The sequence below is a fragment of the Cyprinodon tularosa genome, unplaced genomic scaffold, assembly GCF_016077235.1.
Source record: "Cyprinodon tularosa strain WSP-4 unplaced genomic scaffold, ASM1607723v1 ctg478, whole genome shotgun sequence".
Taxonomy (NCBI): domain Eukaryota; kingdom Metazoa; phylum Chordata; class Actinopteri; order Cyprinodontiformes; family Cyprinodontidae; genus Cyprinodon; species Cyprinodon tularosa.
In genome coordinates, this window is record NW_024039205.1 from 197,970 (window position 1) to 222,977 (window position 25,008).

Here is a 25,008-nt window from a genome sequence, read left to right on the forward strand (position 1 = left end):
TTGCCTTGGTCAGAATGTTCTTACTTAAAAGAGCAAATTGACAACTAAACAACCCTTCAAATGTGAGCCAGACAGAATAAAACACATAAGCAGACAACACTAGGTCCAGACATTTTTAGGAAACACACACACACACACATACATACATATATATATATATATATATATATATATATATATATATATATATATACATACATACATATACATATATATATACATATATATATATATATATATGTATGTATGTGTGTGTGTGTTTCCTAAAAATGTTTTTTTTTTTTTTTATTATAATTATTTTTTTTTAGTAAATATATAAATAAAAACTACTTTTTACCAGGATTAAAATAATGAAAATCACAGACTCCTCTGACTGTTTGCTAAAGTTAAACCCTTATGGTTTTAACAGAGAACCAAATCCTCAGCATTCTGATTGGTCTGTTTTTATATAATCAACCAAATAAGAAAAGTAAAAAAAGAAAAAAAAATTCACTCCACAGAGGTTATTATCTGATTTTAACACGTCCATCCATCAGCAGCCTTTAATTTTACTGGGTAACCATCTTCCCTGCGGTGCTTGCTGTTTCTCCATTAAATGGTGTCAATTAAGTGATGCAACTCGATTATAACAGCGTCCGCACAACAACTGATACACTCAGATCAGATAAACCTGCACGTATGGAACAAAAAGGCTTCTTTTCCATTAGTCCCCTCCTTAGAAGCCCCCACCCTGCTTTGTGACTTTTGTTAAAATGAATCAGGTTAGATAACATGCATTTATTCTGAGTAAACCCTACCTCCAACTGATAACCTGGTAGGAAACAATTTAATCCATTATCCTGAGAAAGAACAACTCCATAGCAACAGCTGTAATTGTTCAGCATTGGAACAGGTTGCCCTGCCAGAAGTTGACCGCCACTCTAAATTACATTTTATTTCTTAACTACTTGTTTTCTCCTTAGCAAAGGCCTTCACTTTTTTCCCTCTGAAAGGTTAAATGTAGTCTTCATCTGCAACATGATGACAAAGTGCCCAGAAGATGTTGTTCCACTGTTTTTTTAATTTATAGTAGTTCAGCCTGAAGAGCTGTAACAACATGGCCAACAGTATGGATGCGGCCTGCAGGGCAACATTGTTACACGGCCCAAGGTTACTAACCTGACAACAGCCAGATGCATGTCTCACTCCGCCTAGCTCCGCTCACATACATCTGGGAACCCGCCATAGGAATTGCCTTTACTGAAGGCTGGGCCTTATCAAAACTCCTTGCATATGATTGGATAAGCCACTTGTCTGTCATGTTTATTGACGTGCTATTTCAACCACTCACACCGAAGCTAACCCGTGACGCTGTGAGAGGAGGAGCCATTTGGTAGATCAAGCTCTTGCCAAATCCGGTCGGGAGATGGGTGAAAACATCGTTTCCACCAACAAAGGCCTTCAAAGCCGTTCTCTGATGTTCTTTTAATGAAACAATATCAGATAGATTGGACAACACAGAAGAAATAGCAGCATCAATGCTAACGCTTGCTTCCTCAATGCGAGCCGCCATTGTTGTTGGAATCTCACGGTCGCTTCTCCACTCCAGGACACACCCACCCTGCGTCCTGATTGGACAGACCATAAATTCGGTTGGGGAAATCACTTTCAATGAGCGGGTTCCCAGATGTATGTGAGTGGAGCTGGGCGGAGCGAGACATGCATCTGGCTGTTGTCAGGTTACAAGGTTACACCTTAAAAGGTAAAAATGTGAAAAGACTAGCTGAAAAGGAAACTATATACTGGAGGAAATTGTTTAAAGTCTTAATAAAACCAAATAAATTTAAGAGACAAATCCCACAGCACTCAAAATATTCCATTATAATGAAATAGTAAAGTAATTTTTTTCCTTAAAGCTACAGCGTGACAAAATGTCTTCCACGACGTCCGCATCACCTACCTTCTCAAGTGATGAGGTTTGTTTACATAGATAATTTTACAGATAGTATTTCATTAGTCTGTGTAGGGTATAGATTTCACGTAGACTTAAGTTATTTTTTCTACATCGTTGTGACGTTTTGGTGATCTTGCAATCTGCTAGTTTGTTGGCTCTGCGCTGCCGTAGCGCAAAGATGTCTGCCTCCATGGCTGCGAGACCCGCTCCTATGTTATTATAAATAAAGAATTCTAAGGCAACGCAAATATTAAGGTTAAGAGGCTGAGCTCGTAGATGATGATAAATAACATAGTTATGTATAATATATTACATTTCTGACTGTATATCCCTGTAATTATTACACACTGTAGCTTTAAATTACTAAATTAGCCTCAAATTTGTGCATCAAGGAAGAATCTAGACACATGTTTGACGACTTAAAGATTAACAAATCTTCACCATTGCTTGAAATTATATAAAATATAACAGGAGATACACAACAGTTCATGACTTATTATCCAACAAAAGTCTAAATGAAATAGAGTTTGACAAAGAAAATATACTCAATGTTGGCATAAATTTTTGTCTTTCCAATTTTGGAAAAAAAAGAGGGCTTTCTTTTGAACAGCTGTGTTTCTATTAACCATCAAATTGTAGAAATTGTGATAAATATGGTAAATGAAAACACTGCAATTTTAAAAGAAATCACGTTTTTTGATAAAACCTTTTTTGCTCTTCGATGGGGTGCTTTTTCAGTCGCATTGAAATCATTATTTTTATCATACTGTACATGGAAACAGCATTTTTTCACTCAAGTTATATGATCTGCAATTGAGTCTTACTGTCCTGTAAAAAAAAAAAAAAAAAAAGAAGACTGGAAGTAGTTGGAGGATGATGGTCCGGCACATTTAGACTCATTAGGAGTATCTTTTAGTTAGTTAGTGATGATGAACACAATGAGCACTAGCTGAAATACAGATACATCTCATGTGTTTACAACTGCTGCTCTCATGTAGTTTTCAAGAGTTATTGTGTGAAGAAACGTCTTCAAGTACAAATTAAATTGCATTTCTTATTTAGTAGAAACACTGCAATTGCAATACTTGTATTTTCAAAATTAATAGAATATCAAAATTGATTTCTGCAAATTTGTGAGGGAAACACAACTAATAAGTAGTTTTAGTTCTGTGATATCAAAAGGGAAACTGCAGAAATACAATATATTATCTTTTACCATAACATTTAACGTTTCAATCTGGATTATAAATGGAGAAATTGCAACAACTACATCTAAACTTTTTTTGTGAACCATTCAGTTAGATCTGGATTAGTTGTAAATTATACAGAAAAAAAAAACTGCCTGAGATTGACCGTAACAAATATTTTGGTATTCCAGGGGCACAGGGTAAATTGAAGTTCTGTTTAATCTGGATTACGGGTGTGAACACATAAATTAAAAACAGATCAAGTTTTTCACTTACTGAATCTGAAGCTTCTTTCAAAGCTTACTGCAATAATTCAGCCGTCTGGACAAACTGTTTTAGCATCTTGAAGAACAATGGTTTGATCTTCCTAAAGCTACAGAATTATAAACTGGGGTTCTCCTTGTTAAGGGAAAAATAACAGCAATATTAAAATCTGGCACTAATTTCAGTGAATCTGAAACTGCCCACACTGACAGAAGTGAAATCTCCTTTTTATTTGGGTAAATTTTCATTTACCCAAATAAAAATGATTTTCCAAGCTGAAAATGTGCATTTCTGGTTTAAAATAATTAATTATACTTTACCTAGAATTTAAAACCCCTTAACATGGGAAAAAGAATCAGCTGAAACAATTATTTGGTGAACAAATATCTTCCTGAAGTTCAAAGGTTATAGTGTCAGATCACCAAATGTTGTCACTAGCGTGAATGTGACCTCATTAGATGACTCAAATGGGTGTGGCCAGCATTGCAACACCATTACAGTTAATGAGATCTACTAAATGTTTCAGAATAGCCATGTAATGAGAGCAGTGTAGCTCTCCTGCTGTTAAATGGAGAACATTTTTAAAAATTCGGAGGCATTTTAGGTTTTTAGGCTTGCTAAAAATCTATAATAGAGAAAGATCTGTTCTGATTGTTCTGCCCATTCCTCCATTTGTAATAGATGTGAATATGAATATATTGGATTATACAAAAAGCACGAGTTCCTGAATTATATGAAAGCATTACATATTTACTCTGGAATAAATCAGATTTAATTTATGAAAATGCACATTCATGGTTTAGAGTAGCTCATATTTTTCACTTAATCTAAATGAAAAAGATCAGTTGAAATTAAATCAGCATTAGAGCTAACTGATACATTTAGCTGTAACTAATTAGTCATTTTTAATGTTGATTCAAACTAATGTTATTTTCAGTCCTGCTACAGCTGTGCTCTTGTTTCTGAATCAATTAGCGTGTACGTTAAGCTGTTTCCTGGTATACTCATGTTAAGTGCTTTTTAAGATGCAACCAGACAACCACAGGGTTTAACAAAATATTCTGCACATTATCAAACGAACTGTTACAAGCAATGTTTTACAAAGATTGTACAGTATTTTTTCCCAACCGTTATAAGTCATAACAGATCAGAATGTGAATAAAGACATTATTCCATGTTTCTTACATGCAGTTTGAATTTGAGATGAAATCCCAAATGGATTCATGTCCTGAAATTGAGTAAGAAAAAAAATCAACAGAACCCATTTCTAAGCTGGACTGAATTATAGAGATGTAATGACTAAAGCTCACAAATACGTCTCAAAACTGTTACTGCATTTCCAAACATGAGCTATAAAAGGTATAAAACAATGTTTTCATTCAGGCTTTTTGAAAGCTGTATGAACTGTTCGCCCACACACCTGTACTGAAAATGATTTATTTTAAGAAACGGACATTCTGAGAAATGCATTTGGCCGTGGATAAAGGCGATGCCAGCGGTGTTGTCGTTGGTGGCGATGAAGCTGGCTGACTCACTGCTCTTACTCCTACCTACAGCACAGCTCAGCCTGTTTGCATTTCCTACCAACACCATCCAACAGTGAGTGGACTGTACTGATACTCAGAGGACTCCGGACAGCGAGGACAGAGAACTAGCATTTTATAGGTGAAGGAGGAGTGGAAGGCTGAGGGAAAACCTTAAGTGGGCAGCTGAGGAAACACAGATGCAGTTTTGCTGAAGATTTTTCATCTACTGTATATTTTTGCAGATTTCACTCAGTAAAAACACATTCTCACTTTTCATGCTTCTGCACACGTGCTGCTCCTTTACATGTTTTGATGCACTTTATTTACGTAATGTAAAGTATAACACATACAGATAAATGCTTTTGCAGAGAAGACAACCAAAGAAATATATATCTACCAGTATAAACTATTTATCAGGCAGCAGCTATAGTGAATATGCTTATCTCGCTTGAACAAATTAAATCACTTTCTTTTCACTCTGCTTTCTTTAAGGTGAACATTAATTTCCATATTTCACTTTCTAAACTCAAAAGGAAATATGTCACTTTCAGTCTGTTCCTTTGTCTTAATCTATGCAAGGAGGAGACAGATACACTATATTGCCAAAAGTATTTGCTCACCCATCCAAATTATTGGAATCAGGTGTTCCAATCACTTCCATGGCCACAGGTGTATAAATTCAAGCACCTAGGCATGCAGACTGTTTTTACAAACATTTGTGAAAGAATGGGTCGCTCTCAGGAGCTCAGTGAATTCCAGCGTGGAACTGTGATAGGATGCCACCTGTGCAACAAATCCAGTCGTGAAATTTCCTCGCTCCTAAATATTCCACAGTCAACTGTCAGCTGTATTATAAGAAAATGGAAGTGTTTGGGAACGACAGCAACTCAGCCACGAAGTGGTAGGCCACGTAAACTGACGGAGCGGGGTCAGCGGATGCTGACGCGCATAGTGCGAAGAGGTCGCCAACTTTCTGCAGAGTCAATCACTACAGACCTCCAAACTTCATGTGGCCTTCAGATTAGCTCAAGAACAGTGCGCAGAGAGCTTCATGGAATGGGTTTCCATGGTCGAGCAGCTGCATCCAAGCCATACATCACCAAGTGCAATGCAAAGCGTCGGATGCGGTGGTGTAAAGCACGCCGCCACTGGACTCTAGAGCAGTGGAGACGCGTTCTCTGGAGTGACGAATCGCGCTTCTCCATCTGGCAATCTGATGGACGGGTCTGGGTTTGGCGGTTGCCAGGAGAACGGTACTTGTCTGACTGCATTGTGCCAAGTGTAAAGTTTGGTGGAGGGGGGATTATGGTGTGGGGTTGTTTTTCAGGAGCTGGGCTTGGCCCCTTAGTTCCAGTGAAAGGAACTCTGAATGCTTCAGCATACCAAGACATTTTGGACAATTCCATGCTCCCAACTTTGTGGGAACAGTTTGGAGCTGGCCCCTTCCTCTTCCAACATGACTGTGCACCAGTGCACAAAGCAAGGTCCATAAAGACATGGATGACAGAGTCTGGTGTGGATGAACTTGACTGGCCTGCACAGAGTCCTGACCTCAACCCGATAGAACACCTTTGGGATGAATTAGAGCGGAGACTGAGAGCCAGGCCTTCTCGTCCAACATCAGTGTGCGACCTCACAAATGCGCTTCTGGAAGAATGGTCAAAAATTCCCATAAACACACTCCTAAACCTTGTGGACAGCCTTCCCAGAAGAGTTGAAGCTGTTCTAGCTGCAAAGGGTGGACCGACGTCATATTGAACCCTATGGATTAGGAACGGGATGTCACTTAAGCTCATATGTGAGTCAAGGCAGGTGAGCAAATACTTTTGGCAATATAGTGTATATATCGCTCGGGTGAATCCAAAAGCAGCTTAAGCATGCAACTTTAAAATGCTGGATTCCAACACTTAAAGATCAGCAGCGCAATGTAGAAGTATTCACACCTTTTAAAGTCTTTCACATTCATCCTGGTTAATGATGAGAAGGGAACATTTTCAACTGTCAAAAATCTGAAAAGTGCAGCATGCTTAACTTCCACTGCACCAAGCGTTTTTTTTAAGAAAACCCCTTCCAGTGATCACAGTTATTGATCAGATTATTCTATTCTATTCATTCAATTCATTCAAAATTGCAGAAACTCAAACTATATCAGCTCCTTCAAAGTCATAATAGATGAGTGCTGCAATAATCTGTTGCTCCTCATGACTGATAATTGATCGAAAAATACTGCAGGACTTTGCCACTGATGGATCCACTGTGTTCCATGGACTTCATGGTGCTGTTGCTTGTGTGATGTTTTTGTAAAAAAACCACTGAGGTCTTCACATAAAAAATAACTAGGCATATCTAATTAAAGCCTGATTTAGGGTTGACCCTTCAGCAAGGTCCATGCAGCCAAATTCTTTATTCTAAGCTTCCACGCCCGCCACACAGCATCCATGCAGACAGATTTTCTGCACACGAACGTGGGAAAATTTGTAATTATGCAAAAGGTCTGTGCAGAAAAAACACTACAAGCTAACTACACCTAATTCCGAGGGTTTGCGACTATAAACATCTAGAGGGATCTTTTGATTTAGCTCATTAATAACACCAGATTGTGGAAAAACTCCTGCTCTTATTTAGATGGCACAAAGAGGCTTTGAAAAGGCCGTAAACAGCTGTGTTTTTTACTTCCTTCTGTAGTGTGGCATTGTCGGGTTACTGTTTGTGCTGCAGACCTTGATGGCTGACTCATTTTCTGTGATGATAGTACAGTCTGTCCCTCCTATGTGACATGTAAGAAGCGTGTGGCCTGAAAACATCCAGAGCCTTGAGCATCTCTGGGTGAATATCATCCAGTTAAACGCTTGCATCTGTAAAACACTAGGCCTGATCTTCACCGTTGTGACACTGCTGATGGGGTCTTGGTGGTTTTGTTTTCAGCCCATTTCTGTTTGTTTTTTTAAGATCTGGATTCTGTTCTCTGATCCTTTTTGGTGTGTTCATGTAGAGCTGTATTTATGGTGAGAAAGCTGCCTAGTTTCAGAACCACATGGTTTAATGTTGTTTTCATGCAGATGAAATGGGTGTTGCTCTAACTGGAAGGTAATGGACATTAACCAGAAAAAAGGCGGGTATCTCCCCCCTAGAGAGGGACTTACTTTCTACCTTAGGCAAAAGAGTTCCTCTTGTCTCGTCCCGCGTGATTGTAAGATGAAGCAGGAGATGGAGAGAGTGGCTAGTTACTCATCTGTGATCATTTGTGTTCTACCTTTGCATTTTGAATCAAAAAGCGAGGCTCCCCTATTTATTGATCACTCTACCTTAACTTATGTCATAAAATATGAAACATAGATAAGCTGAAGACTTTTCTTTCATAAAGTGGTGGGACTACACAGAAGCAGGGAGCTCTGTCATCTGGAGAGTGTAAAGCTGCTTTTTCTCCACATCAACAGGATTTGGCTTTGCTGGTTTGAAAATCAGCATTGGTTAATTTGTAAGATAATCTGAAAAGCATTCAATATTTTCCTTCCTGTCACATTTATGCACTGCTTTGTCTTTGTTTTTCACAAAGAATATCAATCAGATTTACTGAAGTTTTCAGTGAATCATCCATGCAGCAGAAATGTCACTGTATCTGCAGCCACAGACACCTGCAAAAAGGTTGTCCAATAAAGCTCTAGCAAATCAGGGCAACATCTATCTTTTTGTAGGTTGAGGTCTAAGAACAAACTATCTGTTTTAAACTATCTATAAATCAGACAAGGAAGGGTTTAAGTGTTAATCTAAGTCATGCTGGTGTGTTAAATGTTAAATCAATGCTAATTAATCTCCAGCAGTTCGATAAACAAACCAAATACAATCAGTCCATCTTAATGACTGGTTGTTAACAGAAATGTGCACCCTATATCAGTTTTTCTCCCTGTGCTGCAGATGAAACAACATTCCCATTATACTTTATCAGAGTATAGACACTCATGCAGCTTCGTGAGTCGGGACAAGTCACAGCATTGCTTTGTGATAGCGGACAGCATCAGGGGAGCCGAGCTGAGCTGACAGAGTTTTGTTCCGCTGCAACTAGTCACAAACATGTTTTATGGGTTTCACAGCATTTCTTTTTCTTTCCCACTGCAAACATTGTGTCACATAATGTGTCACATAATGCCAGTATTAGAACCGCGCTGTGTGACTCAACAGTTGTGTTAAATTGAAAATAGAGAAACATCAGTTTGTCTGCACGGCAGATAATGCTGGTATGTGGTATTTTAGAGGAAGTTAACATATTTAGTCTTTTTAGTTTTTCTTCAATTTATTTATCTTTATTTTTTTGCATTTCATGCTTTTCAGTAAGATTGTATAGACGGACATGAATCAATCACACAAAAGCTGTTATTCTTCCCAGAACCCAGCATCTCCTCTGGAAGCCTTTGAGTGCAAACAAGTAAGAGAAGGAAGTCATCGCCTTCCCACAGCCTGACAGATGAGGGTTACAGAGGAGTTTGCCGTGAGCCAAACCATCCTTCACATCTCCTCCGTCATTCATCAAAGTGCGAAGACCTGAACACAAAGCAACGCCTTGAGAGCAGGTAGAAGACACCCACTCAATCACGCCACTTCATCCTCCTTAGCCTTTCACACCGAAGCACCCCAAGTGCCATCATTTGAGCTGGTAAATCTAGCAATCGATACAACATTTGATTCAGTAAGTGCTTGTTTTCTGCACTTGCAACAAACATTTAACGGCAGAGCAAAGTATAAAGCATAATTAACTAAAATAATTTTGAAAAGTCCCTTTATAAAACAGCACAAGAGGTCAGCAACAGCATGAAAATTACAAACAACACAATCTCTCATAAGCTCCTGACAACACGATGGTGGATAAAATATTCTCGAGGATACAAGCTGTTGGGCATAATTTGTGCCAATGTCTCCTCAAGACAAGCTCACTGTCCACTGGGTATAAAATGGAGTGTGGACAAATCGACTGAGAACAAAACATGAGAAGTTGTCCCTGTGAAATCAATGGCTTTTAAACACCAGGGACGGTTTCCATCAATGAGCACAACACACTGCAAATGAGAGTTATGCTAATACCTATTGAATTGCACTAATAGCATAAATGCAAAGAAAAAGTATAAGCAAATGACAGATGCATCTAAAAAAACAAAGTTGAATAAAGATAATCATGGGGCAGCCAAATGCAACTAAGATCTACACTAAATTAAAAAATTTTAACAGATGTTTGCTGCTTTGAATGGTTTTAGCTGCATAATTTAACTTTTTGTGTTTTCTATGCAAAGTCACAGATAGAAAAGAATCCTTTGCAAACCGTCCTCAGAAAATTACACATTTTATTTGGCATTTTAGCTTTATTGCTTCATTTTAGAAAAATATTAAAGCCTATTTAATAATTAAGATCTTATGCTGTTATAGTGTATCTTAATTTATACCAGTACGACCAAACAATCTTAACTTAAATGTATAGATTGATTACATTTGAAAGACCATAGCTTACAGCTATAAAAAACTATAATATATCAGAAAACCACCTCACATTCTTTAATAAATACATGTTACATTATCATCATGTTATGGGAAACACCTGATAGTTGTCCTGGAGAAAGCTAGTGAGACCTTCTAAAGGCACAATTACCCAAACATGGACAGTTCAGTGGAAGGAAAACGTGTGTTTGGAAAAGGGCCACAAGCAACATAGATAACCACAGCTTTGAGATGATTGTGAACCTGGTTTAGATAATATGGGGTGTGACCTGGGTCAGTAGCTGAGGAGCAACTGTTTTTCAAAGACATTCTCTGAAACCGTTACAATGACTCTATTAAATAATAGCTGACATTAGAGCCATTTTAACATTTTATCAAGAACTCATTTTATCAACACTGCAGTTTATAAAGGCACAGAATTCAATTTGCAAATAATCATCAGAGCCACAGGCTGATGGTCTCCATACTACTATGCCAAAGTGATGCAGGAATTCATCCAATAAGGCCTCGGCACTAAAGATGTTCTCATAATGCATGATGCATGAACTTTTCAGTCGTTTGCCATTTATTGTCTCTTTGACTGATTTTAAAATTATATTGAAATGTTTTAGCTGAACTGAATTTGGGATTTTCATTTGCTATAAAAAAAAATAATACATAAAGAGTGTGCTATGAATGCTCTATACGAGCATTAAAGATCTTTTAAATAGATCTGTAAGGGGAGAAATAGAAAGTGTGCAATAACTGAGTGTTGTGCTTGTTGATATAGTATTGTAGGATTTTTTATTTTTTTTTTATTCTTATGAGTGTGTATGAATGCGTTTTAAGCTGGTATTTGTTTTTATCTGTATTTATTGTTTCTAACACCACTACTATGCACTGCGAACTTGGATCCATGACAAATTTCCCTTAGGGGACAATAAAGTATATTCCATTCTACTCTATTCTTACTTTATGACCTGCTACTAAATATATCCAATCTATAATTGTATTCTTACACACTGATACAAATCTTTTTTTACAGAATTGAACTGTTAACTATTACTAGTAGTAGAGCCGAACAACTTGTTTCTTTCTAACAGGAATATAAAGATATTCACAGTACAGACTTTAATAAGATTTTACCTGTTGAGTGATGCCACTCCGAGCTTAGCAAGTCATTGGTGTCAATTAATTTTTTGACACAAATATTAACAAATACATAATTAGCTGTGATTGCACATAGTAAAATGTTCAGATCATTACACTCCTAATGAGCAGATGTTATTAATATATGTACCTGTCATCCAACAGTAATAATGTGAGAAAATATTTATCAGGAACAGAATATTGAGAAGTTAACTAATTACTTAATTAAATCATACATACATTATATACACACATACATATATATATATATATATATATATATATATATATATATATATATATATATATATATATATAGTTTAAGTTTATATATATATAAGTTTGCTTTTATGATAAAACGTTAGAGTGGTAAATTGTTGATGTGAGTATTTGTGGCAAACTGTTGAGACACTTCATATGTTACCGTCTCAGTGAGGAGGGCCACGACATTCGGGGCTTCTTCAGTCCGGGTCTCAGCTTCTCCAGGGTCCGGTTGCGGCACAGGTAGCGCTCGGTGTCCGAGTTGAAGCGCTGTTTGATCCGTATGTGCGTCCTGGGCTGCCGCCACAGATGTTTGGGCGGCTTGGCGAGTCCGGCTCCCTCTCTACTCAGTGTTGCGCACTCCATTTTTACTAACAAAACTTCTTCACTATTTACCGACCTTTTAACTCAAGCTGTTTTCAATCATAAAATGAACGAGGAAAAAGGGCGCAGGACACGGTTGAAACGGTTGGAACAGCACGCGCTTCAGAACTGTTGGAGCTGCGCGCGGCACGCAGGTGCGCAGCTGTCCAAGAGCCGGATTGATGAAAGCACCGCGAGCCGCTCAGTCACTCAGCTCTCCTCCTTTTCTTCTTCCTGCTGCTGATGCTTCTCTCCTCCCTCTGCTCTGTCTGTCTTCGACTCGCTTCTTCTTCCCTTTTTATGGCTCTCTCCCTCACCCACTCCTCCCCACCCTCACCCCTCACCCTCAGCGTCCCTCTGCCAACTTCCTCCATCATCTCCATCTGCTTTCCCTCGACTCGCTGTCCTGGTTGTCAAACTGCCAATCATGGCCAGTACACAACAGCGAGCTGTCTTTGCTGAATTTATATTTCCAAGTAAACATAGGCTGCTAATGATTGAAAAATACATTTATTTCCTGAAATATATCTAGGGGTAAAAGCCTCATATCCAAAATATAAGCAAGAAGCTGTTGCGTTGTGTTTATTTTTGTTAATTTTAGCATTTCATGTGACCTCAAGAAATGTTGAATTTTTGGGGGGATGCTTGTAAAGTCGAAATTGTACGGAAGAGGATTAGGGCCACTGAGAAAATAAAAAACATTAACAGATTTTTTTATTTTATTTCAATTTAATATGGGGGGGGGGGGGGGGGGGGGGGGGGGGGGGGCAGAATTCTGAGATTAAAGTCAGACTTCTGAGAAAAAAGTCAGAATTCCGAGATTAAAGTCAGAATTTTTATATTAAAATCAGAATTCTGAGAAAAAAGTCAGAATTCTGAGATTAAAGTCAGAATTCTGAGATTAAAGTCAGAATTCTGAGAAAAAGGTCAGAATTCTGAGATTAAAGTCAGAATTTTTAGATTAAAATCAGAATTCTGAGAAAAACATCAGAATTCTGAGATTAAAGTCAGAATTTTGAGATTAAAATCAGAATTCTGAGGAAAAAGTCAGAATTCTGAGATTAAAGTCAGAAGTCTGAGAAAAAAGTCAGAATTCTGAGAATAAAGTCAGAACTCCGAGAAAAAAGTTACAATTCTGAGGGGAAAAAGTCAGAATTCTGAGATTAAAGTCAGAATTCTCTTAAACTGAAATAAAATGTAAAAAATCAGTTAATTTTTTTTTTTTGTGTGGCCCTAATCCTTTTCCGTACCATTCAGACCCTGGGACCTACATTTCCAGATCAAAGCAGCAGCCAATGTCAATGTCCTGGATATGTGGGCAATTGATGCACCAACTCCAGCCATGATCCATCCCTTATCAATCCCACAAAACACTCAAAATTTATTTGCTTCATAGTTATCTCAAAGCTGTAGTTTTCCCTCTTAGTTTTAAATTTTTATTAACAGACTTTTCCCTGTCATTAAACTCTTAATTTCCTAATTATAATCATGTTTGGTTACAGCACTCTTTCAACAGCAACCTTCTTCACTTCCTGTGGAATTTTCTAAGTGTGTCGACTTAATTTTAGATATTGTTTTTATGTGTTAACCACAATAAAAAAAAACATGGAATATATATTTTAAATATACCACTCTGTGTATAATAAATCATTGTAAGACATCCTTTTTTTACATTTTGGATTGGTATTAAAAACAATGTTTTAATCATATTCTAATTTGCTGTTGTGCACCTGCACATTAGGCTTTGGCTTTTCAAAAATGTATAATTTTTTTTTTTTTTTCTTCACAAAGACCACAGAATGAAATGTTTCCCCAACCTTGTCTCCAATCATGCTGAATGATGTATTTAAGTATTCGAAACAAACAACTAAGCTTCTTTTCCCATTTAAAATGTCTCAATAATATCAGGAGGGTTTTCTAGAAACTAAATTATAGGCAATTAAACAACATTTGAAATTTAATTTAGCAGTAAAAGTAATCAAGTATTGCACAACTTTTTCTTTTTTTTTTAAACCTTTCTTTCCATATTCCTTTTCTTGGAATTCCTCCAAAGGTAACACTTCACTGGGAATAGGAATATTTAGGGGGGAAAAAAATGTAAAAATGCTCAAATTTGTGAATATTTTTTTATTGAAACCTCAGACTTCAACTCTTAACACCAACTACAGAGAACCCCACCTAAAGATAAATAAAAACCATCCTATAAAAATGTTTTTCAGATACCCGGGGTTGAAGAGATAAACCCAGTCATGTAAAGTTACAGTTATATGGAGTGCTGAGTTTACATTTGTTCATATATGGCTTGAGTTTTTTTCACATCTTATTACTTAAACTTAACATCAGAAAGCCAAAAAATAATCAAAAGATAGCTGAAGTATGTAAATAAGGTCACATTTAAATGGGATTATAAATCGACTAAAGCTTTTTTAATTATTCTTATAAATATGGAATGACTTTATTTACGTATTTTAAAACGGGCACCATGAATGTTACCTTACAGTTTTTTGAAATATTTCAAACTTATTCCCAATACTCCATGTGCAGACATTGTAAATTCATCAGACATGTTAAAATTTAAACTGTACAGGTTGTATGTTAATATAACAATTTCTGGAAAACTGTAGAATAGGCTGCTAAATACATTTATCATGGTTCAGGGATTAGACCCTGAATTGTTCCACAGTTAGAAGACAGACAGAGTTAATCTCCACATGAGGCTGATTATTAGAGTTGGACAGGAGGATCACTTGTGATAGGAGCGATTTGACATTTCAGCTCCACATATTTAATGACTGTTCATCTCTGCCATTCTGTTAACTTTGATAAATTAAAAGTAATTTAACAAACATTAGAAACCAAGTACATATATATATATATATATATATATATATATATATATATATATATATATAAAGTCTACATTTGTGGGTCCTTGTTTATTGTTTTTTAAAGATAACAATCTAGTCTTTAAATGCAACAGGGACTATAAATAACAAGGTCCCACCTCACATCCTGCAGACACATTCAAATGCTCATTAGTAGCATATGTAAAATCTTATATACAGCCAAAAAACAACAAACTCAAAACAGGATGAGCTCTTAAGATGCAGCCGGTCTAAGTTCTTGCAGCAGACCATAACATTTATTTTAACAGCCAGCCAAAGGTTCAAACTCCACCTGTCTATGGATCCAGCTTTGTATTGCAAATTTGGAGAAGTTCATAGGTATCATCATCCAGAGGGGAAGATATGATCTATGCTATTCGGTAACAAGCTGCTCATCTAGAAATGATTTTTCACTGTGAAAAAATTATTATCACTATGTTGCTAAGATACCCTCTTTATTGTCAACGTCTAACAGCACCCACAAACTCTGGCATTTATAGATCTCAAAACGTTATGTCTAGACAGAAAAGACAGAGATTAACCCTTGCTGAAGCATTTATTCACAGTTATTGACCATTAACTGTAGAAAGTTTATTTGAAATTAACTGTGAAGTGCATGACACATGGTTCTCAATTTGAGTACTGTGGCCTACATTTCTATTTACCCCCTTTTACTCTGCAACCCATCATTAGTATCAAGCACAACCAACCACCTGCATCAGTCACCAATATGCCAAATAGAGGACACCTGTGAATAATGTCATAATATCAGTATAAATCCACTAATTATTTGAAGCTACATTATTTAGTTTGTTTTTATATTACACAGAAAATAACACCTTTAAGATCAAGGAACACAACAGACAGAAAGGGGATGAAGTTGTAAAAGAAGTTTAAAATCTGCAACAAGACACGTAAGAGACATAAGTATTTGGAAGCAAGATGCTCTGATCAGATGGGACCAAAATTCAACTTAACATGAAGACAGGGTCCTTTTGTAAAATACTGTGTGAAGGAAAGTAAACCATATTTATCCCCCTAACCAACTACTACAAGGCTAAGTAACATCTTCTACCCTTTTTTTTAACAGTTCAATGCAGTTTCAAATAGTCAGTCCAGTTTCTGGGACAGCATCTTTTTCAAACCAATTAGAATGAAGAAAATAAAACAAAGATTGGTGACTAAATTCTGAAAATTCACACAATTTACTTTTAGAGTAACAAAGTACAAATACTTTATTACCTTACTTAAAGGTATAATGGAGGATTCATGCAAATTTTTGAGAAGACCTGCCCTCTCCACTTAAATAAATAATGCACATGTACAACCCTGTACCCCCTCTGGAGAGGGAATGCCTATTGAACGCGTGTGACAGCGTCCACAAGCCCATTTCTCCCTGTGCACACTCTTTTCAAAACTCGCTGTTTGCATCGCACATAGAAACGTACTTTCCAAAAGAAGAAAGAATTTTTCCACTATGTCAGACTCACCCCCGGTAAGTGAAAATGGGGACGAACACGTAGGACGGCCTTACGTAAACATATCACCAGAATGATTGACAATTAGGAGGACCACTTTATTGATGATCCACCTGGAAAAATAACATCCTCCACTTAACATCTAAGTAGAAAGTTTGGCTATCTATACTTGATTACAGTACTTAATTTTACACAAATTACTTCACTTTCCACTCCTTAGATCTTTTTGGCAATTATCTCTACTTTCTACTCCTTACATTTTAAAATAGACTCATTAGTTTTGTTTGATTTAAGCTCATTTTCATTATGGTGTGTTGGTATTAAAAAAATGTACAAACCATCAAATAATTTGTTTCATCCATACAATTTCTTTGTGGTCGACTCAATACTGCACCAACTTGTTGTTTGCCACATATCAAAATAAAAAGTTCTTCAAGATAATGTAAAGTAAAAATTAAACTGTTACCATTAGTTATGAAACTAATAAATTGAATTATAAGGAAGTTATTATCCAAAATTGTAGAAATATGTTCCTGTCTGTCCTGTATGTTCCTGTAACATTTTTCCTGCATTAATTTTACTTCATAAAAATGGTATTTGTACACTTTTACTTGAGTAAAAAGCTGAAGTTGATACTCTAACATCTACAAAAGTATTTTTACAGTAGGATTTATACTTCTACTTGAGTAATAAATATTACTACTTTTGAAACCTCTGTGAATGGGGGACAAAATGTTTAAAATATCAGTTGTTAGATATTGGTGACAGCTTAGAATTTACATTAAGTTGGTCTATAATATAAAGTTCAAAATGCATTAAAATCATTGGTTCTAACATGGTATGATGTGACACAGTTAAAGAGATATAAAAATACTTTTGCTAAATATGAAATTTACAAGTATGCACACTTTGGCCCTTTCACTGATTGTTTTCTTCCTGTTGACATCGTTTTAATTATCACCTCAAAATGCAAAAATCACCTCGCTATAACTGTGTGCAAAGCTACAACAGTTGTTGTCACTCCAAAAGATATATATATATATATATATATATATATATATATATATATATATATATATATATATATATATATATATATATATATATATATATATATATATACATATATATATATATATACATACATATATGAAGAAAAGAAAGAAGTGCTATTTCCCTAGCCAGCTCAGCCATATGAAGGTAATGAGGTATCTCCTTGGAAGCTCATCAAAACAAATTAGCTTCCATAATAGTGACAGGCTAACCGAGCATTGTGGTCAATGGGTCACAAGTCATTCATCATTCCTCCAAATCCAAATAAATAAAAACAAATAAATGAGACATAATCTTCTGCTGAGCAGTACAGACAAATTGAGAAAAAAGCAGAGGCGTGAAAACTGTCACAACACAAACATAAATCTACATTATTTCACATAAAATGAAGTCTGCCAAATTCTTCCCTGATTTTCTTTGTACTTCCGCTATGCCCTAAAATATATCAGTTCTATTTGCTCCCTTCTGTATCCTTCTGTTTCCATCCCTGTTTGTCCTTGTCTGCAATCAAGTCGATTTCCAACTATCCAAAGGCACAGTTAATCCAAAGCCCGTGCGTGTTTTGCTTGCAGTTAGAACCACATGCAAGGAAAGAGGATATGATATAAGAGCAGTGCATTTGAGTAGAAGAAAAAAGGGAAAAACAGAAAGAAAGGAAGAGCTGCTGTTGCACAGCCACATTTCAACACCAAACTTACTGTAGAGATCCTGCCACTGACAAAGACTAGCAGTGATTTATTGTCCTTCTTATAAAAATGGATGCTGTGGGGGTTAGATGAACTACTTCTGTTCCTGAACAATCAATGAGAGACTTTCTTCTTTGTGCCTTTTTGGTTCTTTCTTGACTAGCGCAATAGTAAAACAACCCGTTGCAATGGCATACAATTGTTTGGTCACGTCTAAAAAAAAATCTCTGTGTGTAGGCTAACTGGGACGACTAAGGATAAGAGCTGCAGAAAGGCATGTAAAAAAAAAATCCATCTCTGTCCAAGAATCGGAACTGTCAAACTCCTTTCCACCGTAAGTGCTCATGTACGTTCAGGATAAGTGATGTATTTTTTGGACCGATTTACAAAACGGCTACCTACACCACTAAATATCGCAGGTTCTTCTGTTTACTTCTAATTAATTAGCATAAACAAATCTAGCCACACAGAAAGCAGCAGAAAGCTCAGAAACAAGAAGATTGATTAATTCCTATAGACTCAAAAATTGCATGAAAAATAAACTGGAAATGAGTGAAATACTGGGACGTTTCACTGACCGAAGTTCATCATGGCTGGCTAAAGCTTGGCTGTAAATCTCTTGTAGTCGGTCCAGTGGGATACCATTGCTGGTAGATGGACGCCTGGTGTCTCGTGAATGTGGGTCCTGACAAGAGTGTCTCCGCCAGAGAGGAGGCAGTAACAACTGGCCGGAGAAACGACGGCGTACCAACTGGTGGGCCGCTGGGACAGAGTCCCGACGATCCTGCAAAATAAGCAAAAGTTGAAGAAGTTAATTTGCAGTGGTTTGCAATGGTTTGATATCCCTATTCATCAAAAAAGCTATTTTAACATTTAATGAAACTGAAGAATTTTACAATCTGATCTTCATAAAAGCTACATATCTCAACTGTACCAGGTTGCAGAACACTCTTTGTTGTAGAAGCTTTGACTATGTATTCTAGACTAAGTCTTAAAAGTACATATGCAATACAGCACAAAAATGAATGTATTTAAAAAGGAAACTATCACTTGTGACATGTCAATACAAGCCTGCAGTACTGTACATTCAGAATGCTAGAGAGCAGAGAGCAAGACATCCATCAGATAGCAGGAAGCCTGCATAGAGTATAACATCAATAGAAACCTTGGCAGCTACCTTTACATTTTTATATTTGGGACACTAAAGCATATAAAAGAACACAAGTAGAATGCTCTTTTAGCATTAAGTTGTACTAATCACAGTGGGATATGCTAATCACTTTAACAGGCTGTTAGACTACAATAAGGTTGTATCATCATTTTAATACCATTTTCAGACATGCAGTATTATGTGTTCTCTTCTTGTATAAAAAGTTTTTCATTATCGTACCATTTTGTAAAATATTGTATTTTGTGGAAAGTTTGAAATAATAAATAAAATAGGCTTGTGTCCCCAATAATTCTGTAAAACTAATCAGAATGATCTGTCACACTAACCAATTTCTTTTTAGCAGTATGAAAATGTTTACCCTTCCATGGATTAGGTCACCGAGGCCTCAGCTTTGACTGTGGCCCAATTCCCTTGGCACCAGTCCCTCATGGCTCCCCCTGCATATGGTAGGCGAACAGGGGGGATTACCCATCACTCCTTTGGGCTTAGCCAAAGGAAGGAACATGAGCATCAGGCAATCACCCATGAAGCCTAACCCCTACCCTGGGTTCAGGATGTGGTAAGGGTTCCGCCGTACCGTACTCATTTGTGTTGTCTTCATAAGGGTCTCTTAAACTGCTCAGGCAAAATAGCAATTGGGATCACCCGAGCACTGAAACGCTCCCACTACGTTAAGGTGGAGGTTCAAAGAGAAGGCATCTTAACTCGCCGTAAAACTCCTGACAGATATTGGGGGGAAAAAAGAAGACTGGACCGTTTTCTCCGCTCCTGATGTTAATATAGCTACCCACAGCTGTGGCTTTAAGGTCTGTGGTGCCTGTCATGGTAGCAACCCCTAAATCCGATCCTGGTCAACAACTGGAGGGATGCTGTCAAGCTGAAGAGGGAGTCCTCTCAACCCTGGTTGGGTTGTGGAACTCCTGAGGCAGCAACCAGGTACCATGTGGTAATGTGTGCTGCTGTCCAGGCAGTTATGGAGGCAAATACTTGGACCTGAGAGGACTATGTTGAGGCCATGCAAAATGAAAGACTACTGGTCAGTCTCAGAGATTTTATTAAACTGTCTGGCACCTCCGAAGATATTTTGAGGATCTCCTGACCAAGACTGAAAGGCCTTCCCTGATGGATGCTGAGACTGGGTGCTAAGACCCAGACTTGTTCATAACCTAGGCTGACGTCATTGAGGTGGTCAAAAATGATGGCAAGGCTTCAGAGGTTAATGAGATCCCCCCCTGAGTACCTCAGGTCTCTAGGTGTTGTTGGGCCATTGTGGCTCACCCATCTCTTCAACATTGTATGGCAGTTAAGGACAGTGCCCTCGGACTGCTTTACCTTCATAGGAAGGGGGACTGAAGGGTGTGTTCCAACTACAGGGTGATCATACTTCTCAGTCTCCTTTGGAAGGCCTATGCAAGGGTGTTCCAGAGGGAGTTTAACCTCTGGATCATAGGATCAAACCTATGAAGGCCAGTTTAAGTTCAGAATTCTTCAGCTACTGAATGCAGAAAGTTGTTAGGTTCTTTGTGCAACAAATAAAAATGATAAAAAAAATCAAACATAAAACATAACCTGGAGCTCCAGTTGTCTCCACCAACTTGAATCATTAGAGGTTTTCTTCCCAGCTATGGAATGCTGGACCTGCTCTACACTCTTTTTAGGGTCCTTGAGAATTTATGAGAGTTTGCACAACTATTCAAGATGAATGTTGTGAAACCTGAAAAAGGCATTTAACCATTTCCTTCTTGGGTCCCTGAGGGGGGCGCTCCATGAGCACAGAGTTTGGGGCCCTTTACTTAAAGGCCATCTGGTGACTGCACAAGCAGAGCAGGACTTTGCTTAGCCTTGCCAGCATTAGGTTGGACCTATTTTTCTTGTGCACATTGGAATTTCACAAGGCTCCCTTCTGTTACTGGTCCTGTTTTTCTCTTGCTAAAGTATCTGAAGGAGCACTTTGTGAAGCTGATGATCGGCTTCTCCAAGTCTTACGCTATGGTTCTAGACCTGAAAAAATGGGCTTGCTCTCTTCAGTTCAGAAAAGAGTTGCTGCCTTGAGCGGAGGAGTTCAAGAGGGGTGCTATTTATGAGTGAGGGGAATATTGAGCTGGTGAAGAATTAACAAATTGGTCCAGTGCCAATCTAACGTGAATGCCGCAATGTTTGTTGGGGTGAAGACAAAGACAATCCAAAAGGCAAAGCTCTTGATTTACTAGTCGGTCAGTGTTGCCACCCTCAGGTATGGTCATTAAATCTGATTCAGGACTGAAAGAACAAGATCTTAGATACAAGCAGCTGAAATTACCTTTCTGGGGGCCCTCTAATAGATAAAGGATGGGGAGCTGGCTTATCCAGGAGAGGCTCGGATTAGTGCTTCTTCTAATCTACATCATGAGGCATCAGCTGATGTGGCATGAACATCTGTTGTGGATGCCACCTGTACACCTGCCTTGGTAGGTGTTCAAGGAATGTTCCACCGGGAGGAGTGTCAGGAGACAGCCTAGGACACGCTGAAGAGACTATATCTATGTCCTAGCTAGCCCTGGAACACCTCAGACTTCTACCAGTGGAGCTGGTGGTGCCTTATTTAATTAAGAGTTATTATTAACATTGTAATGTTATTTGAGCTCATGTGTCCATGTGTAAATGCAACTGCCCAATACTTTCATGTTTCAGGTTGAGACTCTTGTTAAAGAAGGGCTGGTTAACCAAACATTGCTGATGAAGGCATCTGATATTTTGGCATTCAAACTGATACACCCCTACTTGCTATTCTTTTATATTCTTCTTTTTGCAAGACAGTAATAAGAACACAATGTTCCTGTTATTGAAATGTGACAGATCACAGGGTCTTGCTGTACTGAAGAAATAAAAATCTACCATGGCCCAGAGGACACCAGCATCCAAGTATAAAGTAAAAGGTTTTGCTGCTCCAGATTTCCAAAGCATCTTCTTCATGCTTGTTTGGTCAACATACAGGTGATCTTTTTTAATTGCCAAGGATTGGTAGACATATAATGTCCAAAGATTTCTCCTTTAGCACAATGTCTCATCAAATGTAAACAAAATAGAAAGCAACTAAACAAGGACTATGCAGGGCTGTCTTTTGCATAGAAGTGCTCTGGCTAAATAGAGTAATCACAAAATGATTCTTCAGTTGGTTGAACTTTTAAAAGCAAACTTTTAGGCTCAAATTGTTCTCTTTTAAATGTTGTAACTTGTAGAACAAAGCTAAGCACTAAGAATTAAGACTTGCTTTGAATTGATAATTAGCTTATTCCTAAATAAATGAAAGCAAGAAGGAGTATGTACAACGACTGACTTCTTTAAACTTCAGTTAACAATGAAATGTGCCCAAATAATGTAAGAATATCCTATATATTCAGGATTCAATCTACAATTATTGAGTTAAAGAATATATTTTATGTTTCTATCAAACTTACAGATTCCAAGTTAATCTGGTTACAAGTAGTTAAAAACAAATGTCTTTGACGTGTGCATGTAAAATATGCATATCATTCAGATAAGATAGTGTTGCCTAACAAGATGCAAGCTGAAATGATCACTGTCACAGTTATAAATAGTTTAATAAATAAGTCGCTGAATAAACAATAAATCTACATGTGTTGGTAGAGGGACATCTGCTCTGTGTGCCCTCAGGGGACAGCAAACACAAAACAAACACTTTTCACATCTGACACTAAGTAAGTAGTTTGTTTGTCTTCTTCCCTGAGACTCAAATTAGCTATGTGTGGTTTATATGCGTGTGTGCCAGTGTGTGTGTGTGTGTGTGTGTGTGTGTGTTTGTGTGTGTGTGTGCCACTTCTCTCCTTTCTAATCCATTTAATGCCCAGTGATGCAGAGCAAATTGAGAAGATGACTAGGTGACAGACAGCAGCCTTGTCAGGCTAAGAAAACAATCCTAAATGTTCATTTTGGTGTAAACAATAAAGAAACTTATCGGCTTCTTTTAAACTAATCTTGTTGAATGAGAAAACCAAGAAATCATGCACGCTCAAATAAATCTGCATACCAGTTTTATGATATGTCTCTGCAAAATCTGTTATTTAGTTAAGTTCAGTGAGATGATTCCATTAAAAGCTGATGGATATTAATCTGTTACCAGCATATAAAAACAAAGTGTGACTGTAAGGTCCTCGCTTCAGCAGTTTCTATATTAAAAACATCCTTCTAGATAAACTTTTTCTTCTGGTTTGACTTTTTTCACTGTTGTCATTTTTTCTAAATTAATGCACACAACACAGAAGCAGCCTTTGAATAAAAAAGTAAATAAAGAAAGATTCATCCAGATAAGAAATTTGCAATGGACTTCACCACCCTTGTTGTAAATTTCCTCTACACCGGATCTGGCAATAACGGAGGTCATTTGTGGCATTGCAGAAGTCACGGTGAAAGAAATTGGAGGTATAAAATGGATTTTAATCTGCTGCTTATTTCTCACCTCACAACAGTTCACTTTCTATAATTATTGAAAGGACTATGTTAATGGCTAATGGGGGCGGGGGGTGTAGATAGTAAAATCTGGACTTGACATAAACAAAAAAAAGCATAAATCCATCTGTCCTGGCTCCAACACTTTGGGGTGCTGTTCGGACCTACCCTCTCCACTACCCTCTCCGCTCTTGCATGCGCAAGAGCATGCACAAGCCCATTTATCCTCATGCACCCCCTGTTTAAAATTAAAATACAAGCTTACTGTGTCCACATACAGCAGGGAATATATAGTGGACTTCATAGCAATCTCATTTAATTGACCGTTCGGGCAGATGATCACTGCTTTTTGCTCCGTTGGTCACGTAACTTTTAATCCTCTGAGCATCTTTGTTATCGGGCGGCTGTGACAGCAAATCCCATAGTACTTTGTGAGGAGAGCTCTTTGTGCAAAGCATTCTGGGATATATCTGCCTCTTCTGAAGCCTTTCTTTTCTTCTCATACTCTTCGTAGACACTTTTTCTCTAATGACCCTCGGCCATTTTCAAAGAACTGCAGTGTTAAAAGCTTTAATGACTTTCTGAAACCGTAGCTCAACAAACATATGTGGGTGAAAGTGCGCATGTGAAGAAAAAGATAGCTAATGGAACGAGGACTTAGGACGGCCTTAGTTAAACGTATCACCAGAATGATTAACAATTAGGAGGAACACTTATTTAGATTTTGCACCCGGAAATAAAAGATCGTCCTCTATACCTTTCATGTGAAAATGACTTAACTGTACTCTGATGCCTCCACAGACACCAGAAGATCTCAGTCAAATTGAGTACATTATGGATGTAATGGATTTGTGATTCATTTGGAGGATATGCAGCATGATGCCATCTTGTCAATATGAACCCCCTTAGAAGGATTAAGGCAGTTCTTAAAACAAAAATGGTGAACCCAGCTTTAGGAAAGAATTAGGGCTCAAACATTCGGAGTAATAGTGATTAATCGATTATTTAAATAGTTGTCAACTAATTTAGTAATCGATCAATTGTCAACTTTAATATAGAGACTCTAAAACGTGTCTTTAGCCGACAGAGCAACCCACTTAAACCAGCAATTATACCAAAACTGTAAAAAAAAATTTAAAAGTA

General features: G+C 37.5%; 1 protein-coding gene across 4 annotated transcripts in view; it reads right to left on the minus strand.

Annotated features, from left to right (window-relative positions):
• The window catches only part of LOC119794382 (cAMP-specific 3',5'-cyclic phosphodiesterase 4C-like), a 168,172-nt gene that overhangs the window by 106,852 nt on the left and 36,312 nt on the right, over positions 1-25,008 (minus strand). For 2 of the 4 annotated variants that reach the window (XM_038301908.1, XM_038301909.1), the window contains one exon: positions 18,827-19,032. In XM_038301908.1, the coding sequence (XP_038157836.1) occupies positions 18,827-19,032 (206 nt within the window). Of the gene's footprint in view, positions 1-11,946; positions 12,401-18,826; positions 19,033-25,008 lie in introns of those variants that run through there. The other 2 variants (XM_038301911.1, XM_038301913.1) reach the window with 2 other exon arrangements.